This window comes from Fundulus heteroclitus, chromosome 18 (genome assembly GCF_011125445.2).
Source record: "Fundulus heteroclitus isolate FHET01 chromosome 18, MU-UCD_Fhet_4.1, whole genome shotgun sequence".
NCBI classification, from domain to species: domain Eukaryota; kingdom Metazoa; phylum Chordata; class Actinopteri; order Cyprinodontiformes; family Fundulidae; genus Fundulus; species Fundulus heteroclitus.
In genome coordinates this window covers 31,663,422-31,691,115 of record NC_046378.1, presented here as the reverse complement: position 1 = coordinate 31,691,115, position 27,694 = coordinate 31,663,422, and the positions used below count along the sequence as shown (strand labels likewise).

At 40.1% G+C, this 27,694-nt stretch overlaps 1 protein-coding gene across 3 annotated transcripts in view; it reads right to left on the bottom strand.

The window, feature by feature from the left end:
• nbeab (neurobeachin b) overlaps window positions 1–27,694 on the bottom strand; it is a 321,077-nt gene that overhangs the window by 13,043 nt on the left and 280,340 nt on the right. For all 3 annotated transcript variants that reach the window (XM_036149598.1, XM_036149596.1, XM_036149597.1), the window contains 5 exons: window positions 20,449–20,589; window positions 19,302–19,421; window positions 12,691–12,843; window positions 5,729–5,896; window positions 241–330 (listed from right to left, as the gene is read on the bottom strand). In XM_036149598.1, the coding sequence (XP_036005491.1) occupies window positions 241–330; window positions 5,729–5,896; window positions 12,691–12,843; window positions 19,302–19,421; window positions 20,449–20,589 (672 nt within the window). The remainder of the gene's footprint in view (window positions 1–240; window positions 331–5,728; window positions 5,897–12,690; window positions 12,844–19,301; window positions 19,422–20,448; window positions 20,590–27,694) is intronic.

Sequence of the window (27,694 nt, the reverse complement as noted above, 5' to 3'; positions counted from 1 at the left end):
TTGCTAGGTAAATAAACTTCCTGTAATCACACGAGATTAAAAAAAATTAAATATGTTACTTCTGTTAAAAATGAAAGGAATGAAAGGAAGCATCGAATTGTCAAATCATAGTCATCCAACGTATGCCTGCCTGTAAAGACATTGAGAGTAAAATATAAGAAGTCTACACAGCCTCCCTGAAGCACACACGCACACATCCAGAGGTGCAGCGAGTGTTCCCAGCATGCTCCCTGTTCTCACCAGGTGCATGGCGGAGCTGCGTGGAGGATGTGGCTCGATAAGCAACTGAGATGGCGTCTGTCCAAAGCTCTGGATCTGAGCCTCCGTGGCCTGCGGGAGAGAGCGAGCGAGCGAGTGAGAGAGTGGCTGTCACAATCAATATGCATCAAAGTGATGGGTCAATGCGTTACTTGACAATGCAAGCAAATCCTAACTCAGCCGTGCCTCTGAGGAAGGGGGGGGGAGGTAAAGGGAGAGGGGTGCGCTCCCAATCCGCCTGGGTGCTCCCCCTTCCCCCCTCTGCCTGCAGAGTCATCCAAGTGTTAGTATGGAAGAGACAAGCCTTTTCCTATTAACATGCTTCAGTTAACCATTCCCCATTTCCAGGAGCGGGGGCCCCGACTGCACAAACGTTAACCTGGAGTGACATCCAGATAGAACTGCAGTAGGCCAGCGTGCTTTTAGATGTTATTGTACTTGAAACAAAGCACAAAAGCATGTGTGTATACTCATACACACACACACACACACACACACATACACAGACCAGCACATAAGACAGACATGGTGAGTTAGGTAGGGTACTACCTCAATGACGGATGATTTATGAGGGAGAAACTACGAGACTAACGAGGAGGAAAGAGAGCAAATCAGCAACTCAAGTCAGGTAACGGCCAGCAGGAAAAGAACAAATCTAAACTTTTCTATCTTTAGAAACCACACATAAAAACAGACAAGCGCGCTTCTCTGCTTGCAACAAGACACAAAAAAACAACAACAAAAAACGAAACAAAACAGAAGCGGTAAGCGCTGCTGAGCTTGACTGAAAGCGTGGCACTCTAAGGTGGAGGTGATTGATGTGACTGGAGCCTTTTCCACCATCAGAAGAGCTTGTAGATGTCCGTCAATGCCATTGTGCACGATGAAACATACATGGCTCAGCCTTTCGTCTGCCCTCCTCACTGCCGGGGCGACTGGCCCTCATTTTTCCTTTTCTAAGCCTGTACACACCGCTCACTATCAAAAAAAGACCCATTGGGTAGCAAATGCCACAGCAAGGGATGCGGCGCAGGGCGTCTGGAGGTGATGCCGAATTAGGACAGGCCACCTGCGAGGCACACAGTCGCCCCCGACGCCGCCTGGTCACTTCAGATCTTTCACGGCGGCAAAAAAAAAAAAAAAAAGGCAACGTCCACGCCGTTGAGAGCTGTCATGCAGCAGTGAACGTTTCGTGTGAGCTGGTTTGCACATTTGGCAACCATTAAGCGTTAGCATGTTTCTTACAACAAAGTCTGCCAAGTAACTAAGGCAACTGACATTATGGTTATTTAAGGTTAGGTTCAAGGTCAAAGTGTCTGTTCAAATAAAGAAATATGATACATGGACCATAAAAGGCGGCGATGGCTGTCATGTGGAAAACATCAAATTATTTCTTATGATGATTATATCTCCAAGAAAACTAGCCAGCTGAATGATGGGAATCTTGAACCGTTTATGCTTTAAAGGCATTATTATTTATTATTTTATATACTTTTGTGTTCTTTTCCGAGGATTTACCTTGTTCAAGAATAATTCCTGAATATATTATTCAGCAAGCTGATCAGAACACATCGATATCTCCCAGCCGCTTGAACACTGATTCCCCAGAGATGGATTTCCCAAACATATCCGTATTTCACTTAGAGATGGAGAGCATTTAAGGAGCAAAGTCATTAGTTCAGGTCATTAAACGTTTTGCTTTTCAGCTGAGAAGTTACTCACCAAAACCATTTGGATTATTTTCCCTCCAAGCAAAAAACTGCCTTGCTTGGGTGAGCACAGGACATTCCTCATAACAATGTGTCCACCTGTCTGAGTGACTTTGTTTCTGTTTAATGATGGTAGAAAAAAAGAACTAAGAGGTGGCAGGTATTTAGTTTGCTGTGTAATTTCCAAACTGGTGGCAGAAGGTGCAGGTGCACATTAATAAATTATAATACTTTCAAATATTAATTGTCCTAATTTTCTTGAATATGGCATACAGCCAATTCCAAACCTGAGAGCCCAAAAGTCAGTTTCTCATAATTTGAATTTTCCACTTGATTCTCGCCGAGTCGTGCAAATTTAACTTTCCAGATGAAATGGGAGGATTTGGAAATCAAGGTTCCAGAGTGTGGAGGGGCAGGGAATTGAAGTTCCCCGTGGTCCAGTGTCAGGTTTCCACAGCCGCTGGTGATTTGGGGAGCCATGTTTTATGCTGTTGCAATATACACTGTGCATGATCAAGTCCAAAGTCACCACTGCCATCCAGCAGTACTCAATGCTTCACTTTGCTGACAAGCTTTATGGAGATGCTACTATTTATTTTCCAACAGGACTTGGCACTTGCCGACACTGCCGTAAGAACCAATGACTGGTTTAACGACCATGATCTCCTTAATTGGTCAGCAAACTCACCAGGTCTGAACCCCACTGAGAATCTCTGGAGTCCTGTCAAGACAATTAGAGACACCAGACCCAGCAATGCCGATGAGCTACATTTCACGTTTTTGACTTGAATTATCTTTACAAAACCATTCTAACTTATCGAGACAGACATGCAAGTCTGTCTCGATAAAGGACTTCTAGCCTCCCACTCCAGAGCACACTGAAGCAACACAAAAGCCAACATTGCCTTGTCATGACTAATGTAGGAACGTGAGCTCATGCTGAATCACAAGACCTCGGATCACTTGTGGCAGCTACAAATGTATTGCACGCTTTTTGACCTTTTGACGGATGTCAAAGAAAACACAGCAAATTCACTTCAATCAAATTTGACTTTTAAGGAATATACCGATACTGTATTATATATAAATAACTTAGCATAGAAACCACATGAGAGCATGCATGGCAACAGCCGTGTTATTTTCCCACGTACCGACGCTCCATTCTTTACATGCCAACAGAAAGTTGTTTCAGGCAATCTTGTCAGAAATGTAATCCTTAAGTAAAACAAAGAATTGCCCTGGGGCTTTTTCTTAACTGATTATTTGGGAGTGGACATGTATATGACTTTAAGTGGGAGCAATTATGTCTCAATGCGTCCACGAGTAAGTGATCGTGTCTAATGCTGCTTTCATCACATATCACGGAAATTAAAATCATTATGATATGCGATTGAGACAGTGATGTAAACCGTTTGAACATTGGGATCCCATCAACAGGAGAATATCAAGGTGAAATCAATTTAAAGAGTGTCAACGAGCTCAAAGCCTGTCAGAAGCTCACCGCAGCACACTTTGGCGTCTCTGTTGATGCAGGGGGTGGCAGGAGGGGCAGTGGCAGGAGGAGCAATAGAGTTCCACTGATGAATAATTTGTCTGTTTACTTGTGAGTGACACAGTAGGGTCTGAATCAAGGGGTTGCTGTCATGTTTTTCCATAAGAAAAGGGTGTCAGGAGAGGCATCACAGGGAAGGATCGCTGTTCCGGCAGCATGCCCAGAAGTGCTGTCACTGTTTCTCAACCACAGACCAGAGGCCTGGCAGCATGTCAGAAAGTGTCATCATTTTCATCTGACACGCACAAGGAAATGATCTCTTGTGACCTCTAATTTCCTGACATTTCAAATGCCTTAATTGTTGTGACTAATGCCAGGTCTACAGTTTCACCTGTCAGGCCCAGAATGAATCAATACCAAGAGTCAATCATCACATTTCCACAAATCTCAGTGAGACAGACCCTGGGCAAATTTCCATGCCCCGCCTCATTGACTCATCCAAGCAGGTAACAAATTGATCTGGGTGGGAGTAGTAGAGGTAACTAGTGAGCTGCGACGTTAATCTCCCAAAGTTTCTTAGAATTCGTTCTAAAGGACCAGTGGAATTCAAATAAATAGAAATGAAATGGTTTTTAGAATTCAGAATATAATCACTTTGCACATATACCAACGATAAAATGAAGAGATGTATGAGAAAAATCTAAATAAAACATGAGTTTTAGAAATAAGATAGAAGGCCTGACACCATATCTGGTTTATGTAAACATGGCCATACTCTGAGTCAGACACTCCATTTAAACAGCAGGATTGTTTAGGACTACAATAGCTTGCAATATTTGTATATTTATTGCAAAGTATAAATTCTATTGTCTATGTATAAAAGGATAAGCACTGTCATGTGCTTCATTTCAATACAACATTGCATTTCTGCTTGTGGATGACTTTAAATACATTGTATAGTTACATTGGACAATAGTAAAAATGTAGCCAAGTGAACTTGGTAGATGCACAATATCAATTCTTCCTGCAGAGTCAAGTCAAACCTATTCACCAAGTTTTTTTTCCCCCAAAGTGATTTAGTGAAGTAAAAAACAAAAATAATTATTTCAATTTGCAATAAATAGGGGCTTGCAAGAGAACATTGAACATAGTTTTTAAACAAAAAGAGTACAGCCAACTAAAAATCATTAAAACAAGCATAAGTTTTCAGAAAAACTAAGAAATGGATGTGAAATATAACAAATTACAGATAATTTGACAGTTTTAAGTCTTAATTAGCACTCATCATATTAAAATAGCATCAGTTAGATGATCCAGTTTCTTTCTCCAGCACAATTAAACTCAGATCTCACACATTCAACTACGTGAGCATAATTAGGGACCGTAAATATCTGACTTCCTAATGTGAGACTAACTAAGAGTACCGTCACCCTGCAAAGCAACAACTGTGACAGCAGAAGACAGCTGAGAACCTTCCAGTCTGAAGGAAAATAAACAAGGCATCCTTGAAACAATTTCCTGAAATAATAAAAAACCAAACCTTTCACAATATGGTTTGGTAATTAGATGAGCCAAATCTTCTGCAGGTGATTTGCATAGTGGTCACTTGATAAATAAAGGCGCCCCTGGAAGTGACAGTATATAAATGAGTTGTTTTGCAGACAGCAGATGGTGAATATCACAGGGAGAGGAGAGCTCACACTGGAAAGTGCCACAATGCATGCCAGCTGCTGCAGTCTTTGGTCCCGTTTCCCTTTGCAATTATGCAAACAGAAGCATCCACCTAAAAGATACTGAGTTAATTTGTTCAGAATAAGAGGATTCTCTCATTGACTGAAGGACTGACGGTGACTGATCAAAGAGCGTGGTCAGATTTTTTTTGACTTGGCTGAGGAGAGCAAAATTCGGTACATTCAATAGAAAGATTAGCGACCTGGTAATATGATGTCAACCGGAAATGTATCTGTTCTGATATCAAAAGAAAACGGTTTAACTGAACGGTGAAATTAAAAACCTAACGTCAACAAAAGTGATGCCAAGCTTAAAGTAAACATGCCGAGTCAGCAACCCTGCCAGATTTTCCAGCGGGTTAGCTTTTCATCACATATTAATTGACTGACAGATGCCTGATATAAACGCTCCAGGAGCTCCGAGACACGTCTGTACAAACAGAAACAGGAAGTTGCGTGCAGGCCGAGTGAGAGAGTAGGTTGGCTTCATCACCATGACAATACGTATGTGTGTGCGTTTGCGTCTCCGTGAGCGTTACCTCTCTGAGCAAAGGGTCAGCAATACTGTCCAGGCTGACGGAGCCCTCGTAAGTCAGGTGGTGGAATACGTTGAGGGCACGCACTGCTTCTGGCCCTCGCTGCTTGTAGCCGAAAATAAGGTCAATCCACTGATGCAGCTGACATGACACAAACTCGCTTTCCAGGGCCTGTCAGAGGAGCACAGGGCAATTAGAGGTGAGAGGCACCCTTAGGAAGGCAAAGCATTAAAGTCAAGAGTCACAGGACAAACTGAACTTCAAATACAAAACAGAATACAACTAAACACAGCCTACATACAAGGATGCCCGGCCAGAACATTAAATCCTATAGTGTATATCAAACAGCACTGTGGAGTAAAATCATGAAAACTTGATCTAGACAGATTGTACCATCACATTGTCAATACGCACAGACATTTTGTTAAATGTATCATTGATATATTCCCACCCCTTGAAACTTCTCAGATTTGTTTCCTTACAACCATAAACATAGATGTACTCTATAGAGATTTTATGTAGACCAACAAAAAAGGCACAAAATTATAAACTGGAAAGAAAAAGATAGTTGGTTTCCAAGTTTTTTAACATCTGAAACAATCTGAAAAATGTGGGTTGCATTTGCAATTATCTCACTTCACTCTGATACCTTAAAAAATGAAAGAAAGAAAAGTCGGTAATAAATCAAAGAAACAGCAAAGTGGCCATGTAAGAAACACAACACGTGTGTAAAAAATGCTCAGGCCATTGAAACCCAAGGTAATCTACAATCAAAATGCTGTGTGGTGGAAAATTCAGTTCACTTAGTACTGTATGCACCATTCTCACAGTCTAAACATGGCGGCAGCATCATGTTTTTGGGATAGTTACTTCATGCAGGGCGGTGACCCTAAACATACGCCTAGTTATAACAGAAGGGTTAGTCCATCCACACGCCCATGCATCCATCATCTTCAGCTTCTCTGAGATCTTCTCTGGGGTCTCCTCCCAGGGGGACAAGCCTGGAAAAACTCCAGAGGGAGCAGCCCAGGGGGCACCCTGATCAGTTTTTTTTTACCCAACTCAAATGATTTCTTTTGATGTGGAGAAGCAGCGGTACTACTTTGAGTTACCCCAGGATGACGGATCTCATCAAACCGTCTCAGCCAGGCCAAACTTGAGAGGAAACTAATTTTGGAAGGGTCAGTATTTCTGCAGACAAAGCCCCAATCCGTCTGTGCATCTCCTGCTCCATCCTACCATGACTTGTAAACAAGACCCAGGTACTTAAACTCTTCTGCTTGGACCAGAGACTGGCCCTCAACCCAGAGGGGACAATCCACCTTCATCCGCTCGAACAATATGGCCCCATACTTAGCGGAACTGACTCTAGTCCTGGCTCAGCAGGCTACGCTGTATACCTGGCCCAAAGCAGTCAACAGAACTACATAATCTGCAAAAGGCAAAGATGACTTCTTGAGGTTGCCAAACCAAACACTCTCTCCCCTTGACTCCACCTTGAGATCCTATCCATGAACACGTCAAGCAGGATAAGTGACACAGGGCAGCTTGGCGGAGTCCAATGCACACTATGATCACTATGAGTGGATAGCCATTAAAAGCCTCCAAGACACTGCATACTCCTGCAGAAACCCACACAATGGTAGGCCGTCTCAAGATCCACAAAACACATAGACGGGAGAAGCATGCTCCCATTACCCTGCAACAATTCTGCATGGGTAAACATCTGGTCCACTGTTCCACATCCTCCTTGATCTGAGGTTCAACAATCTGTCAGAGCCTCCTCTCCAAGACAGGGAGGCTGAGAAGTATGATCCCCTGATCATTGGAATACACGCACCAGTCCCCTTCCTCAACAATCGAGACCACCACCCTAGTCTACGACTCCAGCAGTGGTGTCCCAGTTCTCCATGTGGCATTGAAGAGGTGTGTCAACCACAACTGTACAATTTCTAGAGCCTTCAGAAACTCAGGCGGGATGTCATCTACAGCTGAGCACCTGCCACCAGGAAGCCTTTTAACTACTTTGCCGATCTTTCCCACAGAGTTGAAATCACATTCTAAATAGTCTTTGGGCACTGCTCCCTCCACGAAAAACATGCTGACCGGATTGAGGAGATCCTGCAAGTGCTTCTTCCACCGCCAGGAGACGTCCTCAGTTCCCCTCTCGGAGCATATGCAGTTTCTCTTTTTCCGAGTAACCTAATGGTTTTCCAGAACTTCTTTGAGGAAGTCTCTCTGGATTCCTCCCAAGCCAGAGTTTTGCTTCTGCAACCACCTGTCAGCTGCCTCAGGAGTTAAAGCTTATTCATGTGTTAAAAGAGCACTGTCAAAATCCACACCTAAATCCAACTGAGAATCGGTGGTAGGACTTGAAAATTCATGTTCACGGTCGCTCTCTATCCGGTTTAAGTGAACAACAGTATAGCTACTTGAAAAGAAAAAAAAAAGGTTCAGTTTACGGGTTTGCTAAGTTGGTGGAGACATCCCCCCCACCACCACCACCACCAATTGCAGCTGTAAATGCTGCAAAAAGTGGTTCTGTAAAGTACTGACCCATACATATTTATGCCATAGTTTTAAATTCTTTATTGTAAAAAAAAACTGTTCACAGTATTTATGCTGTATGAGTAAATGGGCCGGTGGGATGAAATAAGTCATCGTCTTAAGTGTCCCACTGAGTTAATGAGATTTAGCAACATTGGCCAAAACAAACCGTCAGCATGAGGAAAGTGGAAAACAATGAAATAAATCATTTGGAAAGCTGTGTTTGAGCTAACCTAACAGAGGAAACTCAAGCTTAACAGAAAAGAAGCAGAATTGCAAATTATGAATATGAAACCCTTCTGACACGGTTCTCTGTCAGTACTGGATCAGACTCTTTATGGAAAGTAGCAAAAAGAAGAAAAGAAATCTGAAGTTTGAGACATATTTTGCTTGTTGCTTTTAGTCTTTCAGCTTTGCACTGCAGCAATAAAGAGAAAACTCATTATGGACTGGAAAAGGCATTGTGGAGAAGAAAAACTACGGATTAATAATTAAATTTGTGGAGCGTAGCTTTCCTCTTTCTTTCCACATATGTTGTTATTCTTTCCTATTGTTCATGCTTATCTTTGTGATAGACTGTGGTCATTCCACTTCTAGCTTGAAGGGCTGGTTCTCCTCCAGACCAACAAGGGTAAACGTATATATATATATTTTTTTTTCCATCAGCACAATGTTGAGAATACAGAAAATACACAGACGGATAGGGTTGGCGGAAAGTCAGGCTTCTCAAAAAGGATTTCACAAAAGGCATGACTATATTTTTTGTCACAGAGAAATAGACTAACAAAAATCGTAAGCGCAGCATCCAACGAGGAAATTTGAGGATTTATCTGGCAGTTAAGGGTCGCACCTTATCAGTCAATAAGGGTTGTGTAACTCTATCAGAGGAAAATAATGTCCCTTAAACCGCACGCATGATGTGTTTAACTCTTTTACTTGACTCAAATATTATAGGGGAAGTAGTGAGATTTGTATTTGCCTTAATTTAATGATCTAACAAAGGACACGCTTCCCGTCACACTTCTTTTTATCACTTAAACACGGTCTCTGCCATGGAAACAAAGAAATTCACTCAATAATACCAAGATCAAATGCACTTTCAAATCAACTCCAGATTAAAAAAAGAAAAAGAAAAAGAAAAAGGAAGAGCTATTATTAGAGTGGAAAAGCAAGCTAGATTTCTTTTGGGAGGATTTGCTGAGAGATTCCGTGTGTGATTTAGGATAGCTCATTACAAATCTACCGCACCTATAGGAAACATGCAATGGGGGGTTGGTGCATTGTTCCACAATGTGCTACAACATAATTCCCATGCAGGCAGAGGTGAAGCTTTGCAAGAGAAATTTACACTCCTCCCCTCACGTCAGGAATAACAGCCATTACCAACAAAGCCTGCTCGAGCTCACAGAGGCAGAGTTTGCCACAGGGCATATCACGACAATTGAAAGTGGCACATGCAAAGATGGGAAGTGGGAGGAGGAGGGAGAAAGAAAAAAAGAATAAAGGAAAGGGAAAAAAAGAGGGGGATAGAAGGGATGTTGGTCCAGAAGATTCAATGACATAAAAATGAAATAAAAGAGGAACTTAGTGTGGGCTTCATGGAAAAAAAATTGAATAACAGAAGAACTGGACTATGTTTTTTTTTCTGGGAGCTTGAACAGCAATGCAACGCAACATGAGGCGTGCATCTGCTATCTACAGTGACAAAATATCCACCGCACCCCTTTTTTTCTGTCCCAGTTAACCCCCTTTTTTTTGTTTAGGCAATGCAGACATGCCATTAACAATTTCTCATTTCCCTTATTCCTGCCCCCCACTCCACTGTTGTACAAGCCTCACAGAGCACAACCAGGCAGTGTGGGTCGAGCGTGGGGAAAGGTCACCTGCATAAGACCAGCCATACTCTGCCACTCTTGCTGAAAAGGTCAAGAGTGTTCCCACAGCCTCCTTTCTACCTCGGGTCCAAAGACACCGTGGCCCCTAACCTCAGGATATTGGTTCTGCCCAGCTGTGTTGCAGAACTTGCTCTGCTTTTATAGAGGAAGTCCGTCGTTATGCCTAAATTAGAAAGCAGAGGCATATTACTTTTATGGGGAGTATAAGGTGCATTTTTTGTTGAGTGCTCCACCTTTGGAGGAAAGTAGTCACGGTTGTTTGGCTGGTTTCAAAATGAGCGCGGCACATATTATGAAAACTAGGAATTACATTTTTTGTTTTTAACATTAGTTGCCTAGTTGAAAAAGCTGGAAAAATGACAATAGTAACGTTTTTCTTTCTAATCTTTGCTGACCTACATGGTGCTTGTTAGTATTTGCTAAATAGATGGAGCCATTTTTGACTAAACCTCTTCAGTTCTGCAGTGAAGCCATTTATCATATAGTCTCCATGTGCAGTTTTAGTGTTATTCGAAAATAAAGCAAGCATTCAGTTTATCTGAAGGCAACAAATGACCCAGATTTGCTGTTTTGATGCTGTGTCTGAAACCCTGTTGGGAGTTGGGAGTCCCATGTGGTGGGCTGTGTGTTTGAAACACACTCTCAGACATCAAGAGCCTTGCCCCCTACCCAAATGATGGGGCCCAGCCCTGCAGAAGGTAACACTAGAGCATAAAGTTGCCCTTAGCCTTCTCTTTTAGTGACATTGCAGAGACTGTGGGTGCAGGGATAGTGCTGAGTAATGTGTTTAACAGTTCATGATTAGGAATGGAAGACATCGTAAGGAAAGGTTAAAGGGAAAGGATTGAAAACATATTAAATAAAAAAAACAGGCATAAACTGATCATTGCCAATGAATAACAATAGGTATCCAAATATTCTTTATCTATTTGTCAGTGTTGCTTTGCAAAAGTGTTGAGCCCAATGGAACTGTTTTTTTTTTTCTTTTTTTTTTTTTTTTTACATTTTGCCACGGTACACCCATACCATACTTTATTAAGTTTAATTTGTTGGCCAATACAAAATAGTACATAACTGGGAGGTCAAGGGACAATGATTCATTGTTTACAAATAAAATGGCATATATTTGTATTTATTACCTGCTGAGCTACTTATTAATAAATACTTATTAGATCCACTACTGCGATTACAGCTTCAGGTCTGCATCGTTTTGTTGTTGTTGGAAATTGTTCTCTGCAAAATATATTAAACTGAGCCCAATTGGAGGGCTAGCATGTGAGAAAAGCAATCTTCAAGTTTTAAGACAGATTTTCAACTGGAATTAGGTCAAGACATTGACTGTGCCATTTTACACTGAACATATGGCTTGATTTAATTAACTTCATTGTAGCTGTGGTTTTATGTTTAGGGTCATTGTGATGTTGGAAGGTGAATCTCCAACTGCGTTTCAAGTCTTTTGCAACCTCTATAATATTTTTATTATTGAGATAGCCCTGCATTTAATTATCCACCATATCATGAATTCGGTCCAGTTCCCTATCCCTGCTGAAGAACAGAATCCCCCAAGGATGTTGCTGTCATCTGCATTTTTCAAAGTCACGATGCTTTGATCCGATCAATGTGCAGTATAAGTTTTCTGTCACAAAATTCACTTTGCTTGTATGTAAAAAGAATGTTGGTCTCGTTTTAATTAAACGTTTATTCATTATGCAATTTTAGTTTTGCTATCATTTCTCTATAGCTCAGAAAGCATTGCTAATTGATTCTTGTAATAATTCTATAGATAAATAAAATATAAATGGTGCAACAACTTATACACACAAACTCAATAGCCATCATACGCAAATCATATTTGAGGATTACACTTTCTTCTAAGTATCATTAAATAAAAAATAAATAAAATAATTTAAAATTGGTCAAATCTATCAATAATCTGTCAGAAGGTTATCTTATTTTTCTTAATCAGGGAGCAAACATGCTTCACTTAAAGAAATGAGATACTATAAAGATTTATTTTGCAAATCACAAATTTCACGCTTCCATTGAAAGTTAGATAATTACATTGGAATGTACCCTTATAGAATAGTTAAACATCAATAAGTAAATATATTTTAATGATTAATTAAGGAAGTAAAAAAAAAAATAGCAAGCCAGCTCTACTTAAAGAAATGTGTCAAAGGGAAATGACAGTGAATGTCCAGAGGTGCTTGGGGGTCTAACTTTAAGAAACAGTTTTCCAAAACTTCTTTAGAGTCATAAACATCGCAGGTTCTGACAACCTCAGGCACCTCATCCGCAGGTTAAAACATTGTTATCAAGTCACAATAAATGCCTTTTTCAAGTTTCCTGGTCAGATAATTAAATTAGTGCATATACGTCTAACAGGTTGGATTCTATTGCCACAAAACAATAGCAAGTTTATCTTTACTGTGAACAGTTGATTTTTTAAACTTAATATAGTATTACATAGACAAGTCATGGATTTTACAGGGCTTTAAATAGTCACATGCTCATAAGGCTTACCATCCTGTTTATCCGCACAAAGTCTTCCGGTTTCTTGGCCCAGGCTGGCAAGTCCACGTCGCAGATCATGGTCCCATCTTCCCTCATTCCTAAATGGTAGCCGTTGCTGTTAACAAGCATCTCCGGGAGATAGTAGAACTCAGGAATCAACTCCTAAAGAAGAGAAATGTGTGTGCGTTATTACCAAAGTCAACAGTGTAGGGAAAAGGGCACATCTGTGAATATAAAAATGGAAAAAGAGAAAGAAAACAAAGAAACTGTGTCTCACTGAGATGAAGTGAAAATCCAAGGGGAAAGGTAACACAAACAAAGTAAACAGCAGGCCTTGAGAGGGTCGCGGAGTGGCGCTAGTCCAGTTATTCCAGGCAGAGGTGTTAGGTGTGTTAAATGAAACTGGAACTGAGTTGGGGCTTTCTCTCTAGTCTCTAGGTTCTTGTGATGGGGTCAGGACCCCGCTGTGGAGGGGAAGTGAGCTTGGTAAAAGAGCCCTTAAAGTAAAGGCTAGTGTAATTTACACTGAAGAGGAGAGCAAATATTGACCTAAGCTTTCTGACAACACTTTGCCCCACGGGACTTTCCCCTGCATTTAAACAAGAACAAACCACATTTGCCTCAAAGTTTCTTGTAAAAACATTCATACCCCTCAATTTCTTACCCTGCAGTCACGCTACAAGCACTTCCGCAGGTCGTTCCTCCCAGCTGCTGTTAGGCTTTATAATCTCTGCTGCTCAAAGCAGACTCAATAACTGTTTCCTAACATGCAAATGGTTGCACGGGTTCTGATCTGATTATGAATCATTAACACAGTCTCTCAGACGCTAAGGTGCACTTGCAGACGCCTTAGCTACTCTGAAATGCCGCTGTACTATCATGCATATTGCACATTATCTCACATCGTTCCGTAAATAGGCTGCTGTTTTTCCACTGTTTAATTTGACTATTTCATCTTTTTTTTACCTGCGTAATTTTTACTTTCAGGTTACCCTTTCTGAAAAAGATCCCTCTCTGTTGCGTTAGAACTAAGTCTAGATTACATTAACTTTTTTTTTTTTTATTACTAAAAACTGTCCGTGTCTGCCACTGTCATGGCCGAATTTCCCCACAGTGGGACCATAAAGGAATTTATCTTCTTATCTTCTTGTCTTACAACCTCTGAGGATTTTACTCATTGCAATAATTAATAATTAATAATTATGAGGTGGGGAAAAACATAAATGGCAATTAAAATGTTCCACAGTGGGGCACAGTAGAGCAGCTGTTGTCTTGTAGCAGGAAGGTTCTGGGTTCGAATCCCTATCTGGGGTCTTTCTGGATGGAGTTTGCATGTTCTGCATGGGCATGCATTGGTTCTCTCTGGGTACTCCAGCTTTCTCCTACAGTCCAAAAACATGACTGTTAGGTTAGAATTAGTCTCCCTAATTGCCCTTAGGTGTGAGTGTGTGCATGGTTGTTTGCCCAGTGTGTTTGTGAAAACTTGCCCTGTGATGGGCTAGTGATCTGTCCAGGGTGTACCCGGCCTCTTGCCCAATGATCACTGGAGATGGGCACTAACCCCAGTGTGAACAAGCGGGTATAGACGATCGATGAGTCAAAATGTTTAGCAAATAAACGTGATGTGTATTAGTTTTCAGTACTTTAGTCAACACTTGGTAGAACCAGCCTTTGCTACGATTGCTGCTGCATTTCTTTTGGAATAAGTCTCTTACAGCATTGCAAATCTAGAGACTGAAAGTTTTGCTCATCCTTCTCTACCACAATAGCTTAAGCTCAGTCTGATTGGACTCCCGATACAGATCCCCCATTAGATTTATATATGGAAATTCTATCACATTAATATGTTTTGATCTAAACCTTTGCTCCACAGCTCTGGATGTGTTTTTAGGGTTATTGTCATTATGTGAAGTAAATTTCCACCCCAGAGAATTCTTTGTCAGGTTTTCTTCCTGTATTGCTCCATATTTGGCTTTCTCTAGTTTCCTATCAATCCTCATCAGCTTCCTTGTCCTGGCTGAAGAGAAGCCTCCCCGAAGCATGATGCTGCCACCACCATGTTTTACCATAGGAATTATGGGTCTGAGTGATATGCAGTAGTAGTTTTTGGATGCAGACCAAATATTATAATTCTGGTCTCCCAAAACATCATCTTCCACATGTTTGCTATGTTCCCTACACGACTTGGGACAATCTGCAACAACGCTTCTTATGACTTTCTTTCAGCTATAGCTTTCTCGTTGGTACCATTTAAAAAAATGCCAGATTTAAGAGATGTACAACATATAATTGTCCTCATGGCAGATTCTCCTATCTAGGTCATGAATATATGCAACTCCTTCAGAGTTATCATTGGCCTTTTGGCTGGTTTTGTGTTTAATGCTCCTCTAGCTGGTCTAGGTTTACGTGGACAGCCATTTCTTGGTTGTTTTGAAGTTTTGCCAAATTCTTCATGATTCCAGTGAACTGAACAATGACCTTGGACGTCCAAAGGCCTAGGATAGTGTTTGAAAACTGAAACTTCTCCACAACCTTATCTCTTACCTGTCTGGTGGGTTCCTTGCTCTTCTTGATACTGACTGTTCAGTGACGTTCTTTAACAAACTTCAAACCTCTGGGGCCTTTTATAGAACATTTATAGTGACATAAAATTAAAGAGTGGTCTATTCGGTTTACTAATTAGCTGACGTCCGAAGATATAGGTTCCGCTGGATTTGATTTTTAGCTATCAGAGTACAGGCGGGCCAAACAGAAATCCATGCCACATTTTAAATAGATTGATTTGTAAAAGAGTTATCATTATCCTTCAACTTCACAATCATGTACTAGACTGTGTTGGTCTATTACATAAAGTTCTCCTGATAAGATATACTGAGGCTTGTGGTTGTAACAGCAGAATGTGAAGAAGGTCACGGGATATGAGTACTTATAGGCTTAGGCTGCTGGAGGACTTCGGGGTTTATTTTTGGCACTCTGCTGAGTTCTCCTACTGTTCTCCAATTTGCATTGCTTGTTGTTATTTCATACCTTTTTGTTCTCTTTCCTTTATTTTTCTTCATAGAAGGTACACCTGGTCTGGCGTTCTGTTAGTTGTGACATCATCCAGGGAAGACAGATCACCCGCTATACAATATAATGTAGAACAGATTACTGGATCAATGTGTGCTTCTGTGCTTTTTTTGTCTCTCTTATTGTGTCTATGCTCTGTCTTCTCTAATCCCCAGTCGGCCGTGAAATATGACCGTTCACACTGAGCCTGGTTCTGCTGGAGGTTTCTCCTTCCAGTTAAAGGGGAGTTTTCCTCTCGATTGTCGCTTCATGCTTGCTCAGTATGAGGGATTGCTGCAAAGCCATTGATAATGCAGATGACTGTCCACTGTGGCTCTACGCTCTTTTATGAGGAGTGAATGCTGCTTGTCAAGACTTGATGCAATCTGCTGGGTTTCCTTAGATGGGAAACGTTTTGACCAATCTGTATAATCTGATTCAATTTGACTTTGGAAAGTGCCTTGAGATGACGTGTATCATGAATTGGCGCTTTATAAATAAAATTGAATTGAATTGAATTGAATTAAAGCTGTCGTACATAATGCCTTTTTATATGACCAAACATGTAAGGACAGTTTCAATACTATAGCTTTGTTAAAATTGAATACAATCTAAAAACAAGGACTTTCCAGAGATAATTATTGAAATTATAATTAAGGAAGAAGGCACTTATGCAGTCTTCATTTTGATTTTTCATCATCTTGATCATACAGCTAAAAAAGGATGAAGGAGCAGAGCCGTTGTGCCATCAGACATAAGCACTATGGGAATGTGGATCTTTCCCCCTGTACTCATTAGAAAAAAAGTTGAAGTATAATTCTCTTTCTTTCAGGCTGGTATTACCAAGTTAGATATAAGGCAGTATCCTAACTCCTCTAATTCTCTTCATTTTACAAAAGCTACATTTGCCAGACTCAGGAGTATTAAAGACTTTGATTCTGCCTGCAGGAAACGCAACGCTGAGTGCTTTTAGGGACCCATAAATCATTTGGTTTTTAGAGAGTGAGTTACCATGACATGGTACAAGCCAATAAGGCTACTGGTCTGCTGTTGGTCAGATTTCACCCTCTGGACATGACAGGAAAAGGAGTAAAAAAAAAACAAATCATCTTTGCTTCCTTCTCTTCATCCACATACACATAACCACACTTTCCCTCCTCTTTTTTTTTTTTTTTTTTGGTTGTAAACTTGCTGCAGTAACTCACCGCCAAGCTGTTAAAACTGCCAGCTCCGCTTTCAAGCCACCCTCCCATGGTAGCCATTAATTCTGCAACAGCATTGTAATGGGCTAACAAGTCAATCACTCAAGCCTACATTGCTCTACACTGTGTCACCTTAATGACATGTTTGTCAAAATCTGTCACCAGGAGAGTGCTGCTGGATACCTTCAGACAACGCACACTGGCAGCTTGTGTGTTTCCGTGTGTGTGGATTTGTCCCCGCTGCTTTAAAGAAAAGTCTACCTCTCTTTGTCGACGGGCAGCTGTGCCAGCGCAACTCGGCTGCGGGTTCCCGCAGAAACGAACGAGTGGTATGGAAAGCGCATTAACATAAATGATGGGCTTTTCACGAAGGAGAGTTCCTTCCTTCAGGGGCGCTCTTGTTTGACTCGCTCCTTTACGGGGTCATCCCCATCAGGCGCTCAGCCTCCCTCGGCCTTGTCATCATTACTGCAGCAGGAGGCTGGGGTTAACGAAAGAGAGACCCTGGTAAAAACAAGCTCCCTGTAAATCAGAGGCCCAATGGACTGCTCAGAGGTCGGATCCAGACTGACCCTAACCCTGGAGCCAACTACTTTTGTTTCTTGCCCACTTTGGTGGATGTGTGTATTTTGTTTGGATTCGCTCATTTTATTTGATTTTCTTTTTTTAAAATCAGAAACATAAAACTAGTATGAAACACAGCAAACAATAACTGATTAAAACTATATTAGTCATGCATGTTATTTTACATTAAACCATTTGCAATTTCTACGTTAAACCTACAAACTTTAATGTTATGTATTGGAACTTTCATGACAGACCATCACAAAGTCACAGAAACCTCTCATCTGAGCTGTGTAGCGGTTTCAGAATTAACTTGGGCATCGTTGCTGCTTTTCTGAATGACGCTCTCCTTGCCCGGCCCGTGAGAGTTTAGGTGCCTGGCCACGTCTCGGTAAATGGTAAATGGCTTGTACTTTTATAGCGCTTTATCAAGTCCTGACGGTGGTGAGCTATGTTTGTAGCCACAGCTGCCCTGGGGCAGACTGACAGAAGGGAGGGCTGCCATACATCGGCGCCACCGGGCCCTCGGACCGCCACCAGCAAGCAAGTCGGGTCAAGTGTCTTGTCCAAGGACACAACGACTGAGACGGTCGGAACAGCGGATCAACCCGGCAACCTGCCAGTTCCAGGACGAAACTCCCTAACTCCTGTGCAAACCCCTTGGGAGGTCCTAAAAAAATTGAAAACGATAAATGATTTCTAGTATATGTTGGTGTTTCCCATTAAATCCTGATAAACTATACCGAGGTTTGTTGCTATGTGAAAAAGCTCAACAGTATAAATAGTGAATGTAAGGAAATCACGGGAGCAACAGAGCAAACAGTGTCATCACCAGCTCCTATAGTGCCATTTCCTTTTCAGTTTTCCCAAGCTAGACAACGCGAGTAACCCAAACCCAATAGCTCTTAGTGTAATATTTTCCCTTTCCTTATAAATTATGAAATACTTTTAGGAATCATGCATTGTCCTTCATAGTACAGCGCCTCTAAAAGTTTAGCAACCATCGTATGTGTGTAAAAACAAATGCATGCAGACATACAAGTTGCCAAAAGTAGTCTGTATTTGTTAACAGGGTGGCGTTTGACTATCAAGTTGTTAACCAGCTTGCAGTGTTTTACCTTTTCCCCACATGGATTGCTGGCTCTACCCCCCCGATTCTGGCAACTAAAAGCCCTGTCTGTACATAAAAGACTAGATTTTAAATAGCTTTTGTCATTAATGCTTTATTAATTGCCTGAGGCAACGCTACCCTACGCACGGGTGTGCTAGAAATGTATGACACTTTGAGGTCAGTGTGTATCCCTGCTGTGTGTTATGCACTGGGCAAAATGGAGGCATATCAGCAGGGTTCAGCGATTTTCAGTGAGTGCACTGAGGATCTGGAGAGAGAGAGAGGGCTTTGTTTTTCTTTCAGATTCAGGCTTTGTTCAAGACCGGTCTACCTCTGACAGAGTTTGCTTTTTGCATGAGATAAATCAAACACGCATGTGCACACAGAGGGGTTTGTTTTTTTTGCTTCAGATAAGGCATTTATAATTAATGGCATAGCATTTATTTTTATTGTCTTGAGAGCCTTACTGAAGGGAGGGAGGCCGATTTTGTATCATTCGGTATTCATTCTGAACAGCTAAGAGACTGCTGAAATAGCATGCCCAGTAATTGCTATATTCCTTTGTTATTTTCAGGGTTTAAGTTTGTCTCACGGACAAACCGCTGAACCAGATTAATGGATACACAGACATAAACACACGACGGTGCCGAGAATGCAAGGGTAAAGCATCCGCTCGCCAATCCTGCATTTCTCACTTTTACATCCGACGTGTCTCTCTGACAGTTTCTCCAGGAGCGCGTGATGGCAGAAAATGTGCGATCAGGATGGTCGAATTTGTTATTGTTGGCACCCAGGAAGAACGTGGTGAAGGGCTCCTAAAGAAAAAGAAAATTAGACATAAAATCAATAAAAGCCCAAATTGAAAATGATCGTCTTTCCACTCGCTTGACATGTCGACTAAAGGTGCTATTACTACACTAGGTGAAAATCAAAATAGTTTTTCAGGAGAGACGATTGCACATATATTCAAAATTCCTGCTAGTTTATTTCTTACTTTTTTTTATTGAACTCAGTAGAATATGAAGATGTAGCCATATTTTATTTTAATTTAAGCCTGAAGAAAAATTCAATTGTGTTCTCTCTCAGTGCAGTAAACCATGATAAGGTCTGATTTTCTAAGTCTGTGTTAGAGACTATTGGCTGTTGGGGGGACACAGATCGTTCACCATAAATAGGACACAAACCCACTGGAAACCTTCTAGCTTATTTCAGGGGAACTCCGTCAGTCCACCGGCTACTTTCTCCTGGTAATGGCCGCAGGGTAGTGATGCTGTACTTTCTTCAGAAAACTGTTTCAGTTTTGTAAAGCTTTTCAAAGTCATGTGTAAAGTGATCCAAAGAAGCTCTGCAGGTTATAGTGGCCTGTTTAATAGGAACCATACTGGAGGTGTGGAGCCTCCTGCTCCTCTTCCACAGTAAATGAGGACAGTGCTCAGTAACCTTGATGGACATGTCTCCAGCGCTCACCGGGTTGCCTGAAACACATAAACCTGTCACAGCGGCCCCTGTAAATCATTACCCAGCCACTCTTTATTTAGTTCACATATGCCGGTTTACTGGCCTGTGAAATGTGTTTTCTGAGCGCCATTGGTCTAACTCAGCCCCAATCAAATTGAAATGTTGAGCTGCGTCCTGTGCAGAAGCCGACAGACCTCAAAGTAACAGCATCATCAAGCCTGACAAGTGACAATCAACCGCTGCAGACAAAAAAAATAAATGAAATGAAACCAAAAGCTTTCTGAGGCATTGGTTCGGATTCGTTATTATCAACATACTTGACTAATTCCCGCATTCTGGACAATAACAGGAGTGGGGCTGGGTTAAAAGAGTGACTGTACTTACTATTCTGACAAGCCAATGCAGAGTGGTGGCAGCGGTGGAGTAGTGGGAGTCGTAATGACACGGAGGTGTCTGGTCCTCCTCTCCTGACTCATAGCGTTCGGAGTAAAATGCTGCACGCTTTGGATTCAACGCACCAACAGGCTGAAAAAAAAGAGAGAGAGAAAAGTTTAGTCTTGGAAATTTTGGTTACTTAATTTTAGATACTAATTTAATTAAAGCTAATATTTCCCCCCCAAAGCACTTTTTTTTGCACTTATTAAGTCCTGTTCTTTGAGATGACAAACAAATATGACAGATTATTTCTCTACTTTTAATTACATTTGAGTTCAGAATCTTAAAATCATTAAAATCATTTAACTAGCATGTTATGGGGTAGGTATATATAGGGTATATATGTTCTTTTATTGATGCCATCTTGGTTAGGAGTTTCTGAAATTGACTATATGGCTCTTTTTATATATGGCTCTTTTTATATCACAATAAAGCTCTTTGTTCTAATTTCTATCTACATTTTATTCCTACTTGCTTTTATTCTGTTTTAATTTGCTATATTTTAATCATGTAAAGCACTTTGCATTGTCCCTGTACTGAATTGTGCTATATAAATAAATTTGCCTTGCCTTGCTTAAACCAAGAGGTTTAACACAAATTCTCTCTCATTTGTCTTAAAACCTTAGATACAAAATCTAATCAGAAAAATATTTATTTTAGACTGATTATTTTGTGGTTAAAAATAACATTTTAAGATATTAATTTGTACATCAGCCTAAAGAGAGGCGTCAATTTAGCTTAAAATAATGGTTCATAAAAAAATGTCTCTTGATGTGTGTCTATCTGGTACAATATTGATACCATTAATGTATCAAGTTGAGTTTATGATTGAATAATCTATTATAAATCATGTAAGTGAGCATTTTCCCACTGCTTGTTCAAATCTCAAAAGTACTTAAAGTAGCTCTGAGGGAAAGAAAAAAATCTACTTACATGTCAACAAGAAAATATGTGCCTTTTACTTTGCATAGTGTCACCTCCTTTAAGAATAAACCTGTTCTGAAAATCCCATAATAGGGAAATAGTCATGACAACAATGCTTGTTTAAGTATTTGATGAGTAGTCACCTTTCTAGGTCAGTAAATCCAACTATTCAGAACATATTCACAGTCTGTGACGCGCACACATACACATATATAATTATGCAGTGCTGTAAACAGGAACATTAACGTAAACAAGGCTTTCGAATGGTTTACAAATTCTAGCAAGGAAGAAATGTGGCATGGATTTTACTTCAGCTCTCTTTAGACACTGCAACCAACTCCTTTTAGACGTCCCTAATTGGTAAATAGGGTAAATAAATAGGAAATGAATAATTAGTCCAGTGACATGTAATTAATCTTTGAGTGAATACAGCTCATATGTGAACGCCTCAAAGTTTGGTTGGGAAATAATGATGAAACAAAAATACACCACCATAAAGATCGAGGAACACACCAAACAGCTTAGGCATTGGGCAGAGTAGTTTAAAGAAGCTTTAACAGCCCTTGCATTACTATTAAATCAATCATCCAAAACCAAACCAACCAACACAAGATTGTCCACCTAAACTGTCAGTCCAGACAAGGAAAGCATTAATTAGAAAACCAGCAAAGAGGTCAATGGTGTCTTTGAAGGAGATGGAGAGAGCTGCAACCACTTGTATTATGGTGAAATGGTGTATTAAGTGAGTGTGAGCTATTTAAAAAAAGAATAGGCAATAATATTTGTCTTTATAGCTGTTTTGCAGTAGTTTTACAAAGTATTGACTCAGAACGACTGAAAAGGGACGCAATTTTCACACTTTTATCCTTTAAATGTATTTATAAAGCTATGTATCAAGTCGACTTCACAGTTTGTTGGTCTAAGAAATAAAATCCCACTATAATACACTACCATTTGTGGTTGTCGCGTGACAAACTGTGACACAGTGCAAGGCGCATGAATACTTTTGGAAGGCTTGGCACGAGGATACAAGGACAAGAGCCACAGAAGTTGCTTTTTATTCTTTAAGACAGCAGCGACCACATTTTCACAAGTGTGGTCAAATTTGTAAACAGTCAAAATGAAAAGAGAAGCATGTAAGAAACCTTACTGAGCAGCAGCAGCAGCACCATTCGACTTCAACTATAGAATATTAGTGTTATATCTGTGATGAAGTGTTTTGTTTTAGATAGGAGAATATTCTTTTCATCAAAATATTAGAAATAGAAAAAAACTAAAATTGATTTTCAGGTAAAAAAAAAAAAAACAAACAAAAAAAAAACTTTATCGCTGCAAATTATTGCTCCCAAGTCCCCTGTAGTGGAAGCACACGTAGACATTATGATGATAACAAAAGTCTTGGCCAATGTAAATATGGAGGTAGAGATATAAAGTAGCAAAATCTGAAAGGGTTCACCATGAGGTGAACCGAAATAAAACCAGCTCAGGTTGCTGGAAAGTTTAAACCAGAAACGGAGCTTCACTCTGTGAATGTTTTAATGTCAAACCGCATTACTCCCCTGGTCCTTAGAAAGGTCCTGTTGTCCTGACTTCTGTCAAAAATTTAAAAGGGTATAACAGCAAAAGGGCAGAGGATGGCGCACTGAGGATGAAGGAAAGAAACGCGAGTCTCCCTGGCCGAATGTTGTTTTAATCCACGCAGATCCACCTTGATTTAAAACCAGAAACCTTACCAAGCCAACATTTAACCTTTAAGAAATAGGACTTCTACGTTTGTGGTCAGAAATCTTTTGTACTACAATGCATTTCTGATGGGAGCTTGTAGGTCCTAAACCACATCATAAAATAATCCAATTTGGAGTCTAAAGGACTGAATGAACACCGGCATTCACAGACTTAATAACAGCTATAAAACACTCTCATTTATAGGAAAGAACATATAGGTTTATATGTCACTAAAGATCCCCATAATCTAAACAAAGAACCAGTTTCTCGATGCTTGTCAAGATATTTTCCTGTAATTAGAAAAATGTATATGGGAAGAGAGCAATGTCTTTCTTGATAATTCCTATTCTGAAACTGAAAAGTGCATAATTATGTAGATTTATAAAAAAAAAATGTGCTTTGTGCACATACACCTATTTCACTGCTAGGCAGATCTTTATAGTGTGATTGATAAACCCCCTCCTCCATAAGAACTTAAATATTATTGTGACACCATCACTCGGGTTTTGACCTTTCATTTCCATGCGCTCTTAATGCAACAAAATTACCCCCATTAAACCTACATTTAGTGAAGAATAAATTGTGTTTCCTGCATTTTCAATCACACTTTCCAATATTAGAGCCTAAGAGGCATATTGGCAGTCAATATTAATATACTCAGTACCACTGAATCAGTAACACAGGGGGAGGAGGTCTGGTAATGTAATCAATGACAGCTTTTCTGCCTTAAAGCGGCAACAGTGAGGTAAGAAGAAATAGGGGGAAAAAATGCCTTTAACTGAAAATGTTTTGAAATCAATTGTGAAAGTAAAGTATTTTCCTGGAGTTATTAAAACTCTGAGGTTAATCTTTATCCAGATGAAGTCCCTGTCAAACTCTGATCCAGCATATCCACCGTCACATCTTTGCGTGACACAATGCGCATTCCTCGGGCTTTAAGTTAAAAAAAAGTCCTAACTAAATGGAGACGTTTTTGTTCTTCCCCTAAGTCTAATGGCATGCCACATCAGTGTTAGCACAACTGCATTGACTGAAGGAGAAGTTTATTGAGATCTACATAGATTTATGGGGTGGTAATGGTCCTGCATGTGACGTCTTGGCCCAGATGGATTGGGGTGTGAGCCACTAGACGTCACACACTCCATCAAACCACTGCTGGTTCGACTAATGCAGTTTAGAGCAATGCAAAAAAAAAGAAAAAAAAGAAAAAAAAAGGAAATTAATTTGAAATTAGGAAAACAAAGGTGGAAAAGTAAACTACAAGTACAACTTTGTAGCAGTGCTAAGCTTGTAAAGTAGCTGGTTTTGATGTACTGCTATAAACTTTTTATGTATTATATAGTAAACGACAGAAAAGGACCATACAGTGAATGAGTAAATGTTGGCAGGTTTTTAGAGAAATTCTAAGTGCACATTATATTATAATGCAAGCTCTACTTTTTGCATACTTACAAAAAGTAAGCTTGAATTTTGCTGCACATGTTTTCCTAAAAAAAAAAAAAACTGCAAGCACATTTTTCAAGAAGCCCCAAGTTACATAGAAAGGATCCAAGAGCAAGTTATTTGACTAGGTTTTTCCTATTAATTCATTGTTTGACTGTTCATAAATGAAACTAAAACATTTTCACAGTGTTCCCAAGTGGTCCAGCCGTGTTGTTATAAGTGAAATTAAAAACACTACCTGTACATGAACTGTCTTGCTGAAACAAAGCTTTTTTTTTCCCTCTTTGTCATATCAAAACTTGTTTTTGGACAATAAAGACATCTACAGAGTAGATGGAACACTCTCCTGACTGATGGGACCTGCACCGTTGTTTTTGGCAACAATGATATGAACATTAATTCATCATTAGTTATTCTTTCTTCTTCATTGAATCTATAATTTGAAAGAGAATTTGTTCCTTCATTATATAATTTAGGTAAGTAGATAAAAGAAAAGGGAGAGCTAAATGTATAATCTAGAACCATTTTAGGTTTGTGATCAATCTTAATGCCTAAAACAAACAGTATACCCACTTTATTCCTAAAAACCATCATGTTTTGCATAAATTTCGGGCTTGACGTCAGGGCTCCAGAAACAAGCGTTGCATAATGAAGAGCCCAAATTGCTGTTTCTTGGATGGTTTAAGCATAGCGTGAACTACTTCCAGGTTAATACGAATGCTCTACACCTTCAACATGGCCTGGTTGCTGCCTTGGTCAGATGTCCAATATTTGTGATCTATAATATATGGTAAAAGGACACTTCATATTTTACAGTCAAATAATGATCTCTAAAGTTACACTGATTGCAAAAAAAGTAGCTCAAACAAAGAGACTTATATATAACTTTAAGGAGGAGAATGCATGATTGGGATTTCATGTGCAATTTAAAAAAAAACTCATTTATAGCGTAGCATAGGCATGTCAGAGGCACTTTAGTGCTTTTAGCGCTGTCATATTCACCATCTGTTGATAAGTTCAATACGGGCTCTGTTGCCTCTTTGCAACAAAGAAAAATCGCCTTGTTCCTTTTCTCTGCACCGCATATCCCACTGATCATAGATACAAGACAATGATAACAACTGCATTAGACAGTCCTGCACTTACTTTTATCTGAGTTCATTTCTTGTGTAACACCTGACCCACTGAAACACATCAACAGAACTAAGCAAAGTATGATCAAACTTTGACTGGCTTCAGATCCAATCAGGATCAGTGCTGGTGCTGCTCTCCCCGGCTACTGGAAACAAATGTGGCTGTTTGGTGAGTGAACACCAGAAGAGTGTATCCTTTTGTTTGCTCATATTGAAGCCACCTCCCAAAGAGAAGCATATTGAATTTTAGATTTCAAAGCAAATCACATTACTGTATGTTGCTGTGGTGCTCTGTCAGGGCAAGTCACAGTCATTTTTTGCTTCCGTTGTCAGAGGCAAGCGCTGCGTGGAGCTCCCCGTCTAATGCAATCAAGTTGCTCCAAATCAAGATAAAGCAGATGTGCTCACAAACAGCCCGGCTGGAATGAAAGTGAGAATGAGTAAGGATCTGTTATGGAAAGAAAGAGCTGGACGGGCAATTTGTGGCAGCCAAGCTTTCTTCTCAGGTTGCTGAAATGGGAAAAACCAAACAAACTACAGTTTGAATAAAACTCTCGGTTTGAACTGGAGTGCACCGGTTCAGAGATGCAGTTATGTCAATATTTAGAACTACTTACACGGACATTTTCTAAATTCTGTTTTGCATTATTTAAATACCACAGACTGCAGTGAGGGTGAGAAAAAAAGTAGAGTTAACCCTCATCTGCTTCTCTCGCTTTGTTTTGCAATTAAATCTTCATTGCACCATTTAACAACTATGAGGAAACTTCCCTTCATCCATCATAGACGTGTCACTCCATCAAGAAATAATCATTAGGGTCTAATGAAGCACTTCACTTTTATGAATAGATCTGACATCCAAATATGCAGAGGTTTGGCCTCGAGGCACAGCGATGATGTGTTCAATACCTGCTTACAGTTCACCGAGTGCCCAACCAGCAGGTAATTGTTGGTGCGTACAAGTCTGGGAGGATACCATTTGGTAGATAAGACCCGGAGCGGTTTAAACAACGGTGTCCACATAGTGCCAGTCAGTCACAGGTGAGAGGCAGCCTTCAAGTGTGACTAATGTGTGGGATACTGAGAAAATAAAAGGGTTCAGTCTTAACAGAGAAGCATTATTAAACAGTCAGTAGACCACATATTGCTGGGGTTAATCTAATAATTTTCAACCATGTGACAAATCAGGAAAGAAATATGTATAAATGTGCACATGGCTGACTGAAAAATCCTCAGAAGGTGAATGTTGAACTCAAAGGTTTCAAAACTGCAGTCCAAAAACCAATGGATGACACCTGACAGGACTCATTTTATAAACATGTACTGTATATGAAAATTAATATATACTGAAGGAAAGAGACCAACATGTGTATGTTGTGCAGCGTCCAAAAACTGTTAATACATCTGTAAATATATTGTTTCAATGTTTTGTTTTCCTAATCTTTTGTAAGAAATGTAAAATAATAATAATAATAATCAGTTTGGAATTTTATTTAATGTGAACTTCCTAATTTAAATGTTTGTTGAAACTGAAAGTTTTAACTGATTCAAATCATACATTTCAAGAGATTTCAGATGGAATATTCTTATATCATTGTAAAAAAAAAAAAAAATAAATAAAATAAAAAACACCAAAAATCTCAAAGGGATTTATAAGTCAGTTACTGGTATGAAGGTACACCGAGGTGTAGAAAGCAACAGTTTCAAAGACAGAAGCAAAACCTTCCGGCATACTGCTCAGGTTTAAAGTAATTTTATTGGGATGTCAGAGAAAGTGCCAGGGGTACCAGAGTCCTCTCTGACTTTAAGGTGGCTGTAGTAACAAGGCGATACCCCTCACCCCTTATGGTGCCAGACAACAGCCTGCAAGGAGGCTGAGATACCACAAAGACAAATTTAGCTGTCTGTAAATATTTCCTGTTGTGAAAAACACAGGCAGCCATGGTGTGAAAACTAAAAAAAAGGGGGGG